This window comes from Nycticebus coucang, chromosome X (assembly GCF_027406575.1).
Source record: "Nycticebus coucang isolate mNycCou1 chromosome X, mNycCou1.pri, whole genome shotgun sequence".
In the NCBI taxonomy this organism is placed as follows: Eukaryota; Metazoa; Chordata; class Mammalia; order Primates; family Lorisidae; genus Nycticebus; species Nycticebus coucang.
This window is the reverse complement of record NC_069804.1, coordinates 181,662,839-181,680,050: the sequence shown is the minus strand read 5'-3', so window position 1 is coordinate 181,680,050 and position 17,212 is coordinate 181,662,839. Positions and strand designations below refer to the sequence as shown.

General features: G+C 42.9%; 1 protein-coding gene across 8 annotated transcripts in view; it reads right to left on the bottom strand.

Annotated features, from left to right (window-relative positions):
- MTMR1 (myotubularin related protein 1) overlaps positions 1–17,212 on the bottom strand; it is a 66,891-nt gene that overhangs the window by 6,510 nt on the left and 43,169 nt on the right. For all 8 annotated transcript variants that reach the window (XM_053579434.1, XM_053579432.1, XM_053579426.1 and 5 more), the window contains 5 exons: positions 13,036–13,221; positions 12,389–12,595; positions 8,651–8,743; positions 3,708–3,821; positions 2,005–2,181 (listed from right to left, as the gene is read on the bottom strand). In XM_053579434.1, coding sequence (XP_053435409.1) covers positions 2,005–2,181; positions 3,708–3,821; positions 8,651–8,743; positions 12,389–12,595; positions 13,036–13,221 — 777 coding nt within the window. The remainder of the gene's footprint in view (positions 1–2,004; positions 2,182–3,707; positions 3,822–8,650; positions 8,744–12,388; positions 12,596–13,035; positions 13,222–17,212) is intronic.

Genomic DNA, 17,212 nt, shown 5'->3' with positions numbered 1-17,212 from the left:
GTCCTCAAACTCGCACCACGGGCCACATGAGGCGGTGTGAATTGTATTTTTTCCCGTTTTGTTTTTTACTTCAAAATAAGATATGTGCAGTGTGCATAGGAATTTGTTCATAGTTTTGTTTTTTTTAAACTATAGTCCAGCCCTCCAACGGTCTGAAGGACAGTGAATTGGCCCCCTGTTTAAAAAGTTTGAGGACGCCTGATTTAGACTAACTGTATCTGAATGGTTTTCATGGGAAAGAGCTGAGAATGTACTTACCTAGATGCTGTTCAATAAAGAAAATATACTATAAGTCTTGAATATTAACATTTTCAGGACACAAGCCCAAAGCAGAAGCTGTTCGGTATTCAGAGCTGCGCTCTGGCTATCTTAGCATTTGAGTCCCCTCATTTCATCATATTCATATCAGTGTGGAAGTGCCTGAAGCCCTTGCTACTCTGCCACAGTTAATGTAGGAGACAGCTGGTGGCCCCTCGCACCATGTTTAAAATATGCCCAGAACATTATAACAGAAGCTGGGCCCTCAAATAGTGAATGGAAAGGAAAATGCCAAACCCACTGAGCCCAGGAATATTTCCAGGGAAGAGTCCCATAGCACCAGCCCCCAGCATAGTGAGGGAGAAGGCCAGGAAGAGCACGTCCTGAATCCTGAATCTGGGGCACAGGGAGAGGCCAGAGGACCATGTGTCGAATATGGAGCCATAAGCTCTGACAGGACAAGAACTGGGCTGAGTGAGCCCTGAACAGTGTTCTGGAAAATGCTCCTGATAGCCTAAGGGCAGGGCCAACTCAGAGGGTCTGGAGGAAGGACATGCTTCTGCAGCTAAAGCCGTAGGGAACAAAGGGAATGAAACAGGAAACATGTGGGAAGTGACAAGCAGCTCCAATTATGGCGCTCCTGAGCACAGGACCAGTGAGGAGGGGAAGAGCAGCTGCCCGGGGCAACAGCATGTGTCTCACAGGGAGCCTGGAGCACCGTCCACAAATGAGTGAACTTTCCAGCTGGAGGGAGGTCAGGAAGGTGATGGCAGCCTCTGAGCCTCCAGTGCCAGGTACTTGAAAAGGAACATGAGCAGTTCAGGCTTCCCCAGGGTTACTGGGGCTTGAAGGTGAGGCAGAGATCTGGTAAGAGGGTTGGGGAGGGAGGCAGGACAGGAGGAAAGGCAGACTTCCGCATCCTTGGCTGACAGAACCACTCTATGAAAACCATACCCTGTCAATACCTCCTGCTGGGTTGCCAGGTAGACTCTGAGAACGGCACGTGAGCCTCTGCAGAAAGGCACCTGTCCAGAGTGCAGGTTCCCACCACCCATCCTCTCCTCCCCTGGAGCCGCCCCCACCCTGCTACCATGGTGGAGACTGGGGTGAGGAGTAGGGCCAAGTGGCCCCGTCAGGACCCCGTGCACAGCAGGGCGGCAAAGAGCACTGCAGGAAGCCTGGCCAGTGGTGTCTGACTTGCAGCCAGGGCTCAGCCACTCAACACAAAGGGCGGCAGGGGCTGCTGGCTACCCTTCCTAACTTTTTTCAGTCTCAGAAAATGTTACAGTGGAAAGATGTCATGGGAAAGGGGAAATTTTACCCATCTTTAAGGGGCACCTGTTCTGGGACTCAGCACGTACCCCCTTTCCATTTTGCTGCCAGAGTCTGTAACTGTAACCTCGGCCTATTACCCACATGATTTCCCAGCACCTCCACCCATGGCATAAAACAGTCAAGGGAGGTGCTGCTACGCCTAAGAGCCAGGCAGAGGGACACATGACACTTTATGTACCTTCATCAGGAGAAGACAGAGGGGCTAAGATTTTTAACTCTAACCTAGCAAATGGTGGTATCTTGGTTTGTATGTGGGAGGAGCCTGCTGGAACATGAATGCAAAGGATTGAACCCCAACAGGCGAGGGCAGAAGACACTCAGTATATGTTAATACCTACCATACACGCATCTGTAGAATACCATCTTTACTTGGAAAGATAACATGCTCTTCAAACAGAGAAAAAAAGATACCTGAGGTCTCATCCGTGGGTTCCATCGTACATAATAGTTCACCCATAATTCCAAATGACTCAGACTAGCAACAGGATATAACACATGGTTTTCATAATTCACAAAGAAGGGATTGGAGAATTCATCTAGCTGGCTATTGATGTATGACCATAAAGATACAGTTTTTGTACATATATCCTGAAAAACAAAAAAGGAATATAATAAACCTCTCTACATAGCCTCAAGAATTAAGGAGAGTAAATTTTATGACTTCCCCCTCCAAAAAAAAAACACACCTGTGATAAATAGCCTTAGTTTAAATTCTATGTATGAACTTTATTCTTGTGCTGCTAGTTTTGTTTTACATGGTTTTATAAAGATATAATTCACGTACCATAAGATTCACTCTTTTAAATGTTTTTATTAAGAGGTTAACAGAGCCCCATCATACTGGGCCTGCGGGAGTATGGATTTTATCCTAAGTGAGTGGGAAGCAGGGGAGAGGCACATGAGCAGATTCAAGCTAGTGAATGCTTGCTCTGGTCACATGTTTAGAACAGACTACTAAAGGTCAGAAATGCAAGCAAGGCAGCCTGTCCCTGGGCTGCTGCCTTAGTCCAGATGTGCGACAATAGAGGCTTTACTAAGCCTGTAGCTGTAACACAGTTAAGAAGTGGCCAGATTAAAAACCTATTTGGGGGGCCAGGGCCAGCATTACTCACTGATGGATAGCTGGGGTGAGGTGAGGGGGAGGGAGGAACTGAGAGGACTCCCGCATATCTGGCCTCAGTATCTAGATGGCCAGTGGGAAGCAAGAGGCCAGGAGAGGAGCAGGAAATGAACAAAGTCACCTAAAGAGAGAGAAGAGGGCTTGGAATAAGAAGATGACCCAGGACTGGGCCCAAGTGAGTCCAACTTTTGAGACAGGTTATAATGTCAGCCAAACAAAGGAAACTATGCAGGAGAAGCTGCTGAGGTAGGGCACAGGCAGAAGAAGTAGGGTCATGGGATGAGTGGGGAATCAACGTGGGGAGGCTACTGAGAGAGGGAGGGAGGTGAGGTGGGCTTTCCTCACAGACTGGTTCCCCCTGAGTTCTAGAATATTCTAATGCACTTAGCTCATAGGCAGGAGCCCCTTTGTATTAGCCAGATGGTATACTCTAAGCTGCTCCTTTGCCAACTCCTTCTCATGTTTGACCATTTCTTTCTTTTACCTCTAACTAAGGAAAAAAGGAAGAAGGGGTGAAATGTAACTCTGAGAAACCTGACAGCTGTTTTTGTTTGTTTGTTTACCAGCTCTGTGGAAAAGAAAGTTCTAAAGTAAGGTTTTTGGCTAATTTAAGACTTCATTTTTTTAAGGTCTTCAAGTATGATTCTGCCCAGCACCACAGAGAATGAAAAACAAAACCATACTGTTTTGGAGTCAGTGCAATGAATAGTACAGGAACTTGGAGGAAGGAGGTCCAGGGTCAAGTACTGACCCTACTCCTTAGAGAGCCCTGGGCTCACTCCAACCAAGCCCCCATACCTATAAAGGAGCTTGTGTTAGACACATGTGGTGGGGCCACCAGCACCCAGGGCGCATCTATCACAAGCCCACCTTTACAGTCAATAGGGGCAAGGCCCACGTCCACCCTCCATGCAGTCCCTCTACTACAGTGGCACTTCCTGGGAAAGACACCTGAGAACGGGGAAAGAAACAGATGAGAACATAATACACTTACCTCTTTGAATCGCTGTTGTTCACAGTTGCACAGAAAGGTCCCAAAGAGACAGCTATAAAGATGGTCCAAAATTGTAATCAAAAACAGTTCATTAAACTCGAACGCTGAAGGGAACTTAAATGGAGAAAAAGATAAGATTGAGTCTGATTTCTAAAACAAAGTAATATTACGTTTTGTGAGAGACAGGTGAACTGCAACTTGGAATATAGTCAATGATTATAACGAAGACTGAGCTGATGTAAAACTCAACTATCTATGGTTTCAAGTCCAAGCTTATAGGTAGATCTGGCTGAGAAACAACCAGAAGCAACAGAATCTGCTGTACTCCTCCATGCCAATAAGAGATTGTACTCTCTCAGCACAGTGGGAGAACAGAGCCTGGACTCATCCTTCTGCCAGAAACAATAGACGTGTTAGATAAAACATGAAATAACTGTTTTTGGACATGAATAACAGCAGCACAGGACTATAACCCCGAGAGAAGGGATAGAACTGAGTGGAGCCCTCCTATTGTCCCTGCTATCCACCTGAAGGCACATTCCAGGTCACAGAGCTGGGAGCAGGGGCAGATCCCAGACATACATATATGTATGTGTGTATGTGTATATATATACATATATATGTATATATATATGTATTTGTATGTATGTGTGTGTGAGTCAAGAAGAAATAGAAAATGTGAATGGCTCTGTATCTATTAAAGAAACAGGTCCTGATTAAGACTTTCCCATAAACACAGATCCATGAACATACATCCTCAAACCCTTACCAATGTATACAAGCAAGTTGAACCTGGCAATATATAAAAAGGGCCCTATGACATGACCAAGTAGGGCTTACTTGAGGAATGCAAGGCTGGCTTAACATTTGAAAGTTGATGTTATTAAAGAAATCAATTACTATAATTCACTATATTAACAGAATAAGGATGAAAAACCACATGGTCATTTCTACTATTTCAGGTAGTTCTTAATGGGGTTTTGCAGAATTTCAATGAAGACTACTACCATTGCCAACAGTGTTCTAGCCAGTAACTGGCATGTAGTATCCATGAGATGATCTGGAAATGACGCCAATGATCCTAATAGTAGGCATGTCCCGAGTGCCTGCCACATGCCAGAATTCTAATTACAAAACATAGTAAAATATTCATCATCTACTAAATGAAGCAAAACCAATCACAACAAAACCAAATAGAGCTACCCAGCATGTCTGTATGTAGGTCAATTTACTTTAAAGACCTATTTATCAGTCAGAGTGATTGATGTTTACATACCATCATAACTAATTCTGACATCTCTAGAGTGACAAAGAGGATTACTGACAGAAAAGTTTATTTTTTAACTTAGCTTCACTACTAGACTAGCAAACAGGCTTTCCCTTTAGAAACAATGTTAAATCCAGGACTGTCCAAACTCTCCCTGAAATTGTTATTTACTTTACCAGGCTAACTTAAGGAATTATGCTCTGAATCCTTACATTAAGATCTGCCTCTCTCTCCATTTTGAGGATTACTCTCACAGAGACACACAACTCTCTTCCAAGAAGCCTCATCAGAATATCACTTCTTCAGAAACCTCTAGAAACTAGTTCTGGTGGTGGTTCTTACCAGCATTGTTGTTCTAAATCAACAGTGTGATATCCCTGGCTGAAACACCAAAGACAGTTAGTGGTAAATCCTCTCCTGGCGCCTTTCAGATTGCCCCTTGCAACTCTGACAATTGCTTCAGGTTCCAAATGGCTAGCTTTTAAAAGGTCAAGCACAATATGTCTGCTTTTCACAGCATTTTTCTATACTTAATTATGCCCTATTCATATTTTATTGAAAATACAGAATTTATGAATTTTAAGTAAATACATAACAAGCATGCATATTGAAGCTTTAATAAATCAAAAATAGGAATGGAAGACTTAGGGTTTTGTCCTATATTTTATTTTCATACTTCTAAAAATAAACATTTATTAAAAAGACAGCAAATTGTTGACATATTTTGTAAGTCATATGAATGCTATGTACTGATTATCTGTGTCCCTCCAAAATTCATATGTTGACATCCTAATCCCTAAGGTGATGGTATTAGGAAGTAGGGCCTTTGGGAGGTGATTAAGTCATGAGGGTAGGGCTCTCATGTATGGGATTAATGGCCTTATAAAAGAGGCCCAAGAGAGCTTCCTGTCCCTTCTGCCATGTGAGGATACAGTGACTAGAAGCCATCTAAGAACCAGGAAGTGAGCCCTTATCAAACACCGAATCTGCTGATGCTTCGACCTTGGACTTCTCAACCTCCAGAACTGTAACCAATTAAATTTCTGTTGTTTATGAACTGCCCAGTTTATGGCACCTTACTATAACAGCCCAGAGTACAACCTATTCATAACCCCTAAACCTATATTCTAGACCTGAGAGCTTGGGTGGGTGTATTCTAGTGCCACATTATTCTGGCCAATTGGAGACCAAATATGGAAGGGTCAAAGTGGGCAGGGCTTAGTCCAAGCCCATTGGTACCCATAAAAACTGGAATATAAAGGCTCCATCCACTCATATTGCATCAAGACTGACACTTACAGTTCAAGGGCACTGTGGCATTAAACTCAACTCAGAAAACAGCTCACAAAGGAAAATGGTAGAAGCTGGACTAATACAAATAAAAGAGTACATTCATAGTTTGTTTTGGCCTCTTCTCCTAGAAACAGTACCATTTACTTAAAAAGTACAGTCTCTAAAAATCTATAGTACAGTAATCTCTAATAAAATTCTATACCTCAAGGAACAAAAATATCAGTGATTATTAAACTTATCTCAAAGGGTAAAGATTCTATTAAACCATGGATATGAAAAAAATAAACTATGGATATGACATAACATCTTTGGGACTCTTCTCTAGATATTCATTTGTTTTTCTCTTAGTTCATTTTATATCAGTTCACATACTGAGTAGTTCATTTTATTCTGCTATTTCTGACAACTTTACATTGATTGACTTAGCTTACTCAATTTAGAAGCAGTTAAGTTAAAAATAATCTTTTACATAAATGCATGTTTTACTAGCCCACTGCCTCATTCCCTTGTTAATTAACTGATAATGACTGATCATTGATGTCTCTGCTTCTAATGTAACAATGGTATTTTGAAAGAAATTATATCACATACACATACATTTCATGGACAGAAGCTTAGAACTATGAGAGACAACTGACATTTTCTAACCCAAACCCCTTATTCTTTCCCTTTAAACTATAATAAATAGAACAAAAATGACATAACTCAGACATGAAAATAGGCACTAAGCAAAATGAGGAATGCAAGTCAGTTTGAAGATGTTAAAAACCACACACGTACACACACTTAATCTAGGCATTTGAAAGAGATAAAGCTACTTCGCATCCTCAAAAAAGGAGGTTAACCCTTTAGAAGTACTAGAATTAGTTTTTGTGTTCAACCTTTTTACGCATTTTCCCAACATGTGTCCCATACTTCCCTAAGCTGAATGTAACGATCATTTAATTGTGCTATTGGCATAACACCAACACAAACGGCAACAGTGCACAGCCCTATACGACAGGCTTCTTGCCCAGCTCCATGCCTCTGAAGTATGTTATTTGCCCTGCCTACTTCTAGGGCCACCCCTTGGCCCAGGCCAGCTCTCTAACTGGCTGCTTTTAACCAGCTGTGATCTAACAATCAAATCGTGTAAGACCACAATCAGTTTTTTGAAGCTAACTCTAAAAGTAAACGTAAATTCTGATTGAGGGCCTGAGGACTCTGCAGAATCTACTTTGGCTACTCAGAACCCCCTTCCTTTTGCTTTTTTTCTGAAGGTAATCTATGTTCTCTAGACCCCTTGACACTCAAAGTGTGGTCTGTGAACCAGCAGCATCACCCAGTAGCTTGTCAGAAATGCAGCATCTCAGGCTCACCCCAGACCCACTGAATCAGAATCTGCATTTCGACAAGAAGCCCAGTCAACCCATATGCTCATTCATGTCCAAGCAGTGCTGGTCTACAGCAGAGGCCTCAAAGTTGAGCACACATCAGAATCCCCTTGAGCGCTTGTGAATCTAGAGTGCTGGGGCCTCCCCTCCCAGAGCACCAGCAGGTCTGCCATGGGCGCTATAAACTGGTACCTCTAACAAGTTCCCAGGGAATGCTGAGGCAGTTGGTCCCAGGATCACATTTGGAGGACCAGTCTAGATAACTGGTCTTCAAACTCACATGCACATCCAAGTCTCCCAGGGAACGTTTTGTACACGCCTAAGCCTCTCCCCTGACCCAGTGAAAGAAGGCTGCCAGGTGCTGATAGCATATATACAAGGCGGACAGCCATGGCTCTGGGACTTCCAGATCCTCCTCAGGGCAGAGCTACTTAGTTCTCAGCCCCTAACTGACTCTTTCCCACAGCCCCCTTAGCTGGACTGGGCAGCATACACTGTGGGAAACTACTTTCTCCTTTGTCTCCTCCCTCCCTCCGCTTCCAGATCCATTTCCCTGACACTATCTCATATCATGAGGGTAAGATCCAAACCGAGGTCTGAATGTTGCAGAAAAGGGGCCAAAGCTATCGGCTTGGCTAGCTCAGGGAGGGAATCCTCAGATTGCTCCCTTGCTTACTGCTTACAGGGCATTGGTGTTTAGAAGTAAGTGCCAGCTAATGGCATAATGCTAGCAGCTTCTTATCTGTCACTGATTGTTGGACATTCATTTGCCCTGGGATGGGCTCTTGGGCAGAGCATGGAGCCTCCTGGATTCCCTGGTCTAATCCCACTAACCAGCAGTTCAGTCACCACCTCATGTCTGTTTAGTACTAAACAACAGAAGGGGTCATATTTTACACATATATGTTCATTTTGAATCAAACAGCAATGAAAGTTTTTCTAATCTTAAATTTTAAGATATATTTAAATCAAAGACTATATAGGTCAGAAATGCACTTGAAATCTCTCACCTGTCTTGTCATTTGCCAAACACAATCAATAAACTGAAGAAATATAGGAGAGCGGTCAGCGTCAGCATGATTGTCATCACCATGGCCCACTCGCTGAAAAGCAGCAAAGAGACATTTTAAGGTATGCTATGGTCTTCTCAAAAGTCACTTTAAATTGCTTGGTGGCAAGAATCAAATCTCATAGAATTCCTGGTGCATAATAGGCACTCAAAAATGTTCACTGGATTAAACTGACTTCTATTACTTTTAGGAACCAAAATTTCAGTTTACTATACAGTATTTTTACATGTTGATTGTTTTATAACTTCTCTTTAATATAGTTTATGTCAAGAAATTATAAATAACTTAACTAGCAAACTTTTCAGTTCAAATGGTGGAGTCAAGATCAGCCACCACACCCAATGTGCCAGGTCGGCATGGGGCTACCAATTTTTAGCTCATAAAACATATGATGAATGTTGTTTTATCCACAAGTATAAAAACATTTTTTTCTATTTCTCAGAAATGTCAGGAAGTCTGAGAATAAAAATAATTATTAACATCCTACTGGTTTTAACCAATTTTACATGACTCACAGAAGCCCCAAATCTCAATCTTGAAATGGTAATGGAGGTCCTTGCTCAAGGCAGTCCAGTATTTTATTTCATTCCTTTTGATATTTTATGAGATATTACATAGATTCATACTAAAAGGTACAAGATAGTATTCTCAAACACATAAACAGAATTGTCAAAAACACTGAAATGCCCCAAGTAAAGAGATAGCTAAAGAATGAGCATTCTAAGAGAAGCTTCAATCTGCTAACCAAAAGTATGAAAAAGAAAGGGGATATTATGAAGATAGAACATGATCAATACATAGAGAGAGCAAAATATATCTATGAAATTGCCACCTGGAAAGACACAAAAACAAGGAAATGACCAAATCACCATCAGCATCTCAGAGTAACGGCGTATTGCCTTTTAAAAAAATTAATTATGGTGAAATATACATAAAATTTACCACCTTAACCACTTTCGAGTGTACAGTTCACTGGCAGTAAGCACACTCATTATGCAACCATCACCACCATCCATCTCCAAAACTTTTTCACCTTTGCGAACAGCAACTCTACATTGGTCTTAATGACTTACATCCAGTTCTAGCTCCCTACAGCTCCTGGCAGTGACCACTCTACTTTCTGTCTCTATGAATTTGATTATTCTAGGTTCTTTTTTTTTATATTAAATCATAGCTGTGCACATTAATGCAATCATGAGTACAATGTGCTGGTTTTATATACAATTTGAAATATTTTCATCACACTGGTTAACATAGCCTTCACGGCATTTTCTAAGTTATTGTGTTAAGACATTTATATTCTACACTTAGTAAATTTCACATGTACCCCTGTAAGATGCACCGTAGTTGTGGTCCCACCGTTACCTTCCCTCCACCCATCCTCTCCCATCCCCTCCCCTCCCTCTCCTATTCTAGGTTCTTCATATAAGTAGAAACATATAATATTTATCCTTTTGTGGCTGGCTTACTTCTCTAAACAAAATGTTTTCAAGATTTATCCACATCGTGGCAGTCACTGGTAATCATGACCAGACCAGCTGTGGGGGACACTGCGAGAAGGAAGCCTGCCTGGAGTGGGTTCAAGACAGACTAGATGGAGTGAAATAATGACAGCGAGTGCCGACAACAGTTTTGAGGAGCTCTTCTGTAAAGAGGAAGAGATAAATAATTGATAGCTGGAGGGTGTTGTGGGGTATACAGCATGTTTCTGGGCAAATGGGAACAATCTAGGGGAGGGGCCCTGGAGGCAGGATCATGGGAAGAACAGTCAGCAAGGTCCATGCTGCAGATGACAGAAACACGTGGGCAAGGCCAGGCACTGGCTCATCACCGAACTCAAGGTAAGAGAGAGTACAGGGACCTAGCAGGTGGGTAGCTGCAGGCGTAAAATCACTGGTTAAATGCTGGCTCCACCCAAACTAGCTATGTGATTTTGGGCAAATAACTCACACTCCTGCAACCTCATTTTCCTTGTCTCTCCATGACAGCACCTGCCTATCAGGATTAAACAAGACGATGCATGTAACAGTGCCAGACACACAGTGATGCTCACAGCTGTCCTTGCTGTGGCCATGGTGGTGAGTCCCAGCATATCAGCAAGTAGGGCCAGGAGCAGACCACTGTAGGCACACCATGATGCACACACCCCAGTCAGCCCTGGTAGCCAGTCTTCACCACTGCCCTCCGGGGAGTACCCTTGCTGGCCTTCTCTCCCCTAGGACATAGTTTGCAGAGAAAAGGTAGAAGAGACTGGCCTCTGAGTCTTCAGAGCTGGTCAGGAGTGAACATCTGGAAAGATTCCACGCTCTCTCCTCCCTACTGAGCCCATCTTTTGCTGATGGGGAAGAAACAAAAGAGTAGTTTAAACCTTACCCAGCTCCTAGCACAGGACAGGCACTGCCCTAAGCACTCAACATGTACAATCTCATTTCCCCCACACAACACCATTTCACAGAGGAGGAAATCAAGGCAAGAGAGGTGAAGGAAGGTGTCCAGGGACCTGCCAATAGCTCCCAGAGGGCATGCAGCTCAGAGGCTGTGGACTGGCCCATTCTCTCTGGGAGCACTTCTTTCAGGCTCTACCCCTAAACTTGAAAGCAGGTTGTTACAGGCTGCATTGTGCCCTCCTCCCCAAACTGAAGCTCTAACCCCTAGTACCTGAGGAATGAGACTCTATTTATGGATATAGGACATTTACAAAGGGTAGCAAATTAAAATGAGGCCATCGGAGTGGTCCCTAGCTCAGTCTGATCTTATGAGGACATGTGGACACACACAGAGACCCCAGGGGTGAACGCGCAGAAGAAAGACCCTGTGAAGAGGCAGCAAGAGGGAGGCCATCTGCAAGCCAACGAGAGGGGCTACAGGAGAAATCAACCCTGCTGGCGATCTCCAGAACTGTGAGAAAATCAATTTCTGTTGTTGAGGCCACCCTGTGTGTGATACCTTATTGTGGCAAAAACGTGTATACCAATGTTTGTAACAGTTTTGTTCACAATAGCTCAAGGTGAAAACAACCCAAGTGTCCATAAACAGATGAATGGATAAACAAAATGTGGTGTATACACACAAGGGAATACTATTCAGCTACAAAAAATGAAAATTTGATATATGTTACAACATGGATGAACCTTGAAAATGTTGGGCTTAGTGAAAAAAACCAGTCGTTGGAGGACAAATATTATACAATTTCATGTACATCATACAAGTACATAAACAGGTACTTAGGAAGGGCAAACCACATAGAAACAGAAAGTGGGATAATGGTTGTCAAGAGCTGGAGGGAAAGGGGAAATGGGGAGTGACTGCTTAATGGGTATGGGGTTTCTTTTTAGGGTAATGAATACATTTTGGGACTAGATGGAGGTGATGGTTACACAGCATGTGAGCGCAGTAAAGGACACTCAGTTGAGCATTTTAAAATGGTTATTTCCATGTTAAGTAAATTTTACCTCAATTATGTTAAAAAGGCCTAACTACATTAGGAAACAAAAAAAAACCATAAAAATTCCCTACCAAGAACATACTCAGGTCCATGTATTCCATCAAGGCAATTCAGATCTGATACAGAGGAGAAAGCCTGCACCTATGTGTGTGTGCTTTTGTGTGTCAGGCAAGACATGTGCACATATATGACAGAGCAAACAGTCAAGCATGCACTTTACTGTCTCAACTTACCAGCGCAAACCTATGGCCAAAGCTTATCCACTCCTTTTCTATGAGAGCTTCAAATCCTTTAATGGTCCGGTAATAACTGTCCAACATGAGCATAGCCAGAGATGTGAGCTGGGCTGTCCGGTCCCAACCATCACTGCAATGTACCACCACGGAGGTTTTCCCAGATTCTATTTTATCAGCAATTCTTACTGCCCCAGCCAGAAGCATCTTTAGAAAAGAAGGCATGTTAGACCAGGCTACTATGTTTAATTTTGATTATAGTATAAATAATTCTGGGAGAACTTTGGAAGTTCTGGACAATAAACCAAATGAGATTGCCATGAAATCAAATGAGAATCACTAGGAAACATTAGTGTGTTTTTTAAAAAAAACAAAACTTATACAAAAAAAAAAAAAAAAACTACAGTAAATAGGGTCTTTTATTACAGGGCCAAAGACAAACCTGAGACAAACCCTATGTCCCTCTTTTCACTGTGACATGGAAGCCCTGCACAGAGACCCAGTTGCTGGAAACTACAGAAGTTCACACACACAGCACAGAGATGCTTATTTGTGATGCTGAGAAGCCACCTGGAAATACTGGTATTTATGGCCTAGACAAAGAGTAGTCTTAACAGGAAAGCATATGAAATACTGGACCTCTTTACCCTTATGTATTCCAGCCAGTGAGTGCCATCCACGTTGGACAGCCACCGGGCCTCATCAATGGAAGGGTACACTATCTCCTTTAATTTGCGCAGCGACTCTCTCATCACATGAATGTTGTGGATCTCCAAGAACAAGAGCTCTGCATTTGGGTAAGCACTTTCACTTTCATATCCTCCACCCTTTGCCTGTGAAAGACAAGAGATACACATCACTTTACCTGGAGTTAACTTTTCTCCTCTTTTTAGGGCCATCAGACATAGATCACTAAAGCAACCAGCTCATCAGTTAATAAACCTCCTGTATCCTTGTATGAGTTTCCTAGGGAAGCCAGAATAAATACCACAAAGTGGGTGGCTTAGCAGTGCCTGTGGCTCATAGGAGTAGGGCACCGGCCCCATATACCAGAGGTGGTGGGTTCAAACCTGGCCCCAGGCAAAAACTGCAAAAAAGAAGAAAGAAAAGAAAAGTTCCAAAGTGGGTGGCTTAAAACAACAGAAATTTTTTCCTCCCTACAGTACTTTTTTTTGAAACAGAGTCCCACTCTGTCACCCTTGGTAGAGTGTTGTGGCATCACAGTTCATAGCAACCTCAAACTCTTGGGCTTAAGCAATTCTCTTGCCTCAGTCTCCCAAGTAGCTGGGACTACAGGTGCCTATCACGATGTCTATTTTTTGGTTGTAGTTGTCATTGTTTTTGGCAGGCCTGGGCTGAGTTCGAACCTGTCAGCCCACGAGTATGGGGGCCCCTAACCGCTGAGCTACAGGTGGTGAGCCTCCCCCACAGTTTTGAAGGCTGAAGCCTGAAACCAGGCATCGGCAGGGCCACACTGCCACGGTAACCTCTGGAGAGGAGCCTTCCTTGACTCTTCCTGGTGTTGGTAGCCCCAGCCATTCGTGGCTTATAGATACCTCACTCTAACCTCCACCTCTACCTCCACCTGACCTCCTTCCCTTTGTCTGAGTCTGTTTCATCTCCTGTTCTTATCAGGTTTAAGGCCCATGCTAATTCAATATGAACTCAAGTTCATATTGCAGAGACCACATTTTGAAATAAGGTCATGTTTGCAGGTACCGGAAGTTAGGAATCCAATATATCTCTGAGATGACACTGAGATGTGTTTAAGGAACTAAAGGGAGCCTCACAAAGCTGGAACATGGACATGAGAGATGTGGTGAGACAGGATAGAAAGGGTCCTGTTCAGGAATGTGGCTGTCAATGCCTCAAGGCTCTGAGGGATGTGCGGCACTGTACACTCAAGATCACAGCACAACAGTGACTGCAGCCAACAACAATGTAGTGTATGGGCTCAGCACCTGTGGCTCAAGCAGCTAAGGTGCCAGCCACATATACCTGAGCTGGTGGGTTCAAATCCAGCCCGGGGCCCCACCAAACAACAATGACGGCTGCAACCAAAAGGTAGCCAGGCATTGTGGCAGGCACCTGTAGTCCCAGCTACTTGGGAGGCAGAGGCAGGAGAATCGCTTGAGCCCAGGAGTTGGAGGTTGCTGTGAGCTATGATGCCACAGCACACTACCCAAGGCAACAGCTTGAGGCTCTGTCTCAAAAATAAAAAAATAGTGTATGCTAAAAAATTTCCAAGAGGGTAGATTTTAAGTGACCATAAAATGTAAGTATGGGAGATTATATTAATATTAATTAGCTTAATGTAGCCATCCCATAAAGTATACATATTTCAAAATATCAAGTTGTACATCATATAGATATACAATTTTATTTGTCAATTACAATAATAATAAAAACACATAACATTTTTAAAAAGATCTGGCCATATAATATGGAAACTAGATTGCAGGATGTGATGCAGAAGTCCAAAGACAGGGCCATTGCTGTAGTTCAGGCAACAGAGGATTAGTCTTCCAAAATAGAAAGGAGAGAATACTTCCTAATTCATTCCATGAGGCCAGTACTGCCCTGATACCAAAACCAGACAAAGACATCACAGGAAAACTGTAGACCAATATCCCTTATGAAAATAGAAGCAAACATCTTCAACAAAATGTGAGCAAACCAAATCCAGTAGCATATATAGTGGTTTTTATTGTTTTTTTTTTTTTTTTTTTTTGAGACAGAAGCTTACTATGTTACCCTTGGTAGAGTATCATGGCGTCACAGCTCACAGCAACTTTAGACTCTTGGGCTTAAGCGATTCTCTTGCCTCAGCCTCCCGAGTAGCTGGGACTACAAATGCCCGCCACAATGCCTGATTATTCTTTTGTTGCAGTTGTCATTGTTGTTCAGCTGGCCCAGGCCAGGTTCTAACCCGCCAGCCTCAGTACACGTGGCTGGCGCCATAACCACTGTACTATGGGTGCCGAGCCTAGCATACATAGTATTAAGGGGCTTACACACCATGACCCATTGTGACATACCCCAGGAATGTAAGATTATATTAGCATCCTAGGACTGCTATTTTAAAAAGTGCCACAAACTGAGAGCCTTAAAACAACACAAATTGATTCCCTCACAGTTCTGGAGGCTGGAAGTCTGAGAGCAAGGTGTTGGCAGGGTGGTTCCTTCTGGAGGCTGCAGGAGAGAATCTGTTCCATGTCTCTCTCCTGGTTTCTGGTGGTTACTGGCAATCCTAGGCACTCCTCAGCTTCTAGTTGCATCGCTCAAATCTCTGCCTCTATTGTCACATAACCATCTTCTTGTGTGTCTGTATCTCTACACGGCCTTCTTATAAGGATACGGGTCACTGGATTTAGGGCCTACCCCACTCCAGTATGATCCCATTTTAATTATATCTGAATAGGCCATATTTCCAAACAAGGTCACATTTTGAAGTTCCAGGGGGCCATGAAATTTTGGAAGATGGCTCAGTGCTTGTAGCTCAGCAGCCAGGGCACCAGCCCCATACACTGAAGCTGGCAGGTTTGAATCCAGCCCAAGCCTGCCAAATAGCAATGACAACTACAACCAAAAAATACCAGGGCGTTGTGGTGGGCACCTATAGTCCCAGCTACTTGGGAGGCTGAGGCAAGAGAATTGCTTAAGCCTAAGAGTTGGAGGTTGCTCTGAGCTCTGATGCCATGGTACTCTACCGAGGGCAAAATGGTGAGACTGTCTCAAGGAAAAAAAGAAAAATCTTGTAAGACATTATTCAAACCACTATAATGGTTCAACCCATAAAAATGTACCAATGTAATAAACCCCATTAACAGAATGAAGAGAAAAAACCATATGATCATCTCGATTGAGGCAGAAAAGGTCTTTGATAAATACCAACACCCTTTTGTAAAAAAACAAAGACTCAACAAACTAGGAATAGAAGAGAACTTCCTTTACTCTCATAAAGGGCACATATAAGAAACTCACAGTTAATCGTGTACCTAATGGTGAAAATTGAAAGTTGTCCCCCTAAGATTATAAACCAGATGAGGATGCCTGCTCTCACCACTGTGAGTCAACATTGCACTAGAAGTTCTTGTCAGGAAATCAGGCAAGTTAATGAAATGAAAAGCATCCTGATTAGAAAGGAAGAAGTCAAACTATCTCTAATTCAGATAACAGTCTTATATATACATAGAATGCCAATGGGGGCTTAGATAATAGCCTTATCTGTTTCCTAGACACATACAGTGCCATAGTTAAAATTATTCAGACATTATGCAATTTGGTGTCCTGCTCCTATCTCTTCTGCATGAAATACAACACAATTAACTGCATTTGCTGTGATGAATATTTTGAAGATCACCTCTATGGACATGGATTTTCTTGTGTTTTATAATTTATTAGAATCTGGCAGTGACAGGAAGGATGTGGGGATAAAGAAAGACTGACATAGTAATGACCTACCAGACGTAGGGAACAAAGGGGACGTACTGATGAAGCCTATGGCAGTCTGAAAAGTGGCCACCTGCTAATAATATCTGCATCAAATCCATGCCAACTGAGAATGTGACCTTATTTGCAAAATAACAACAAAAAAGAGTCTTTGCAGATATGATTAAGTCAAGGACTTGAGATGAACAGATAATCCCAGATTATCTTGACTGCATCACCATAAGTATGTTTAGAAGAGATAGGAGATACAGAGGAAGAGAGGGCCGTGTAAAGATGGAGGTGGAGATTGGAGTTATGTGGCTACACACCTAGGAATGCTGGCCCGGCCACCACAAGCCAGAAGAGACAAGGAATGGATTTTCTCCTGGAGCC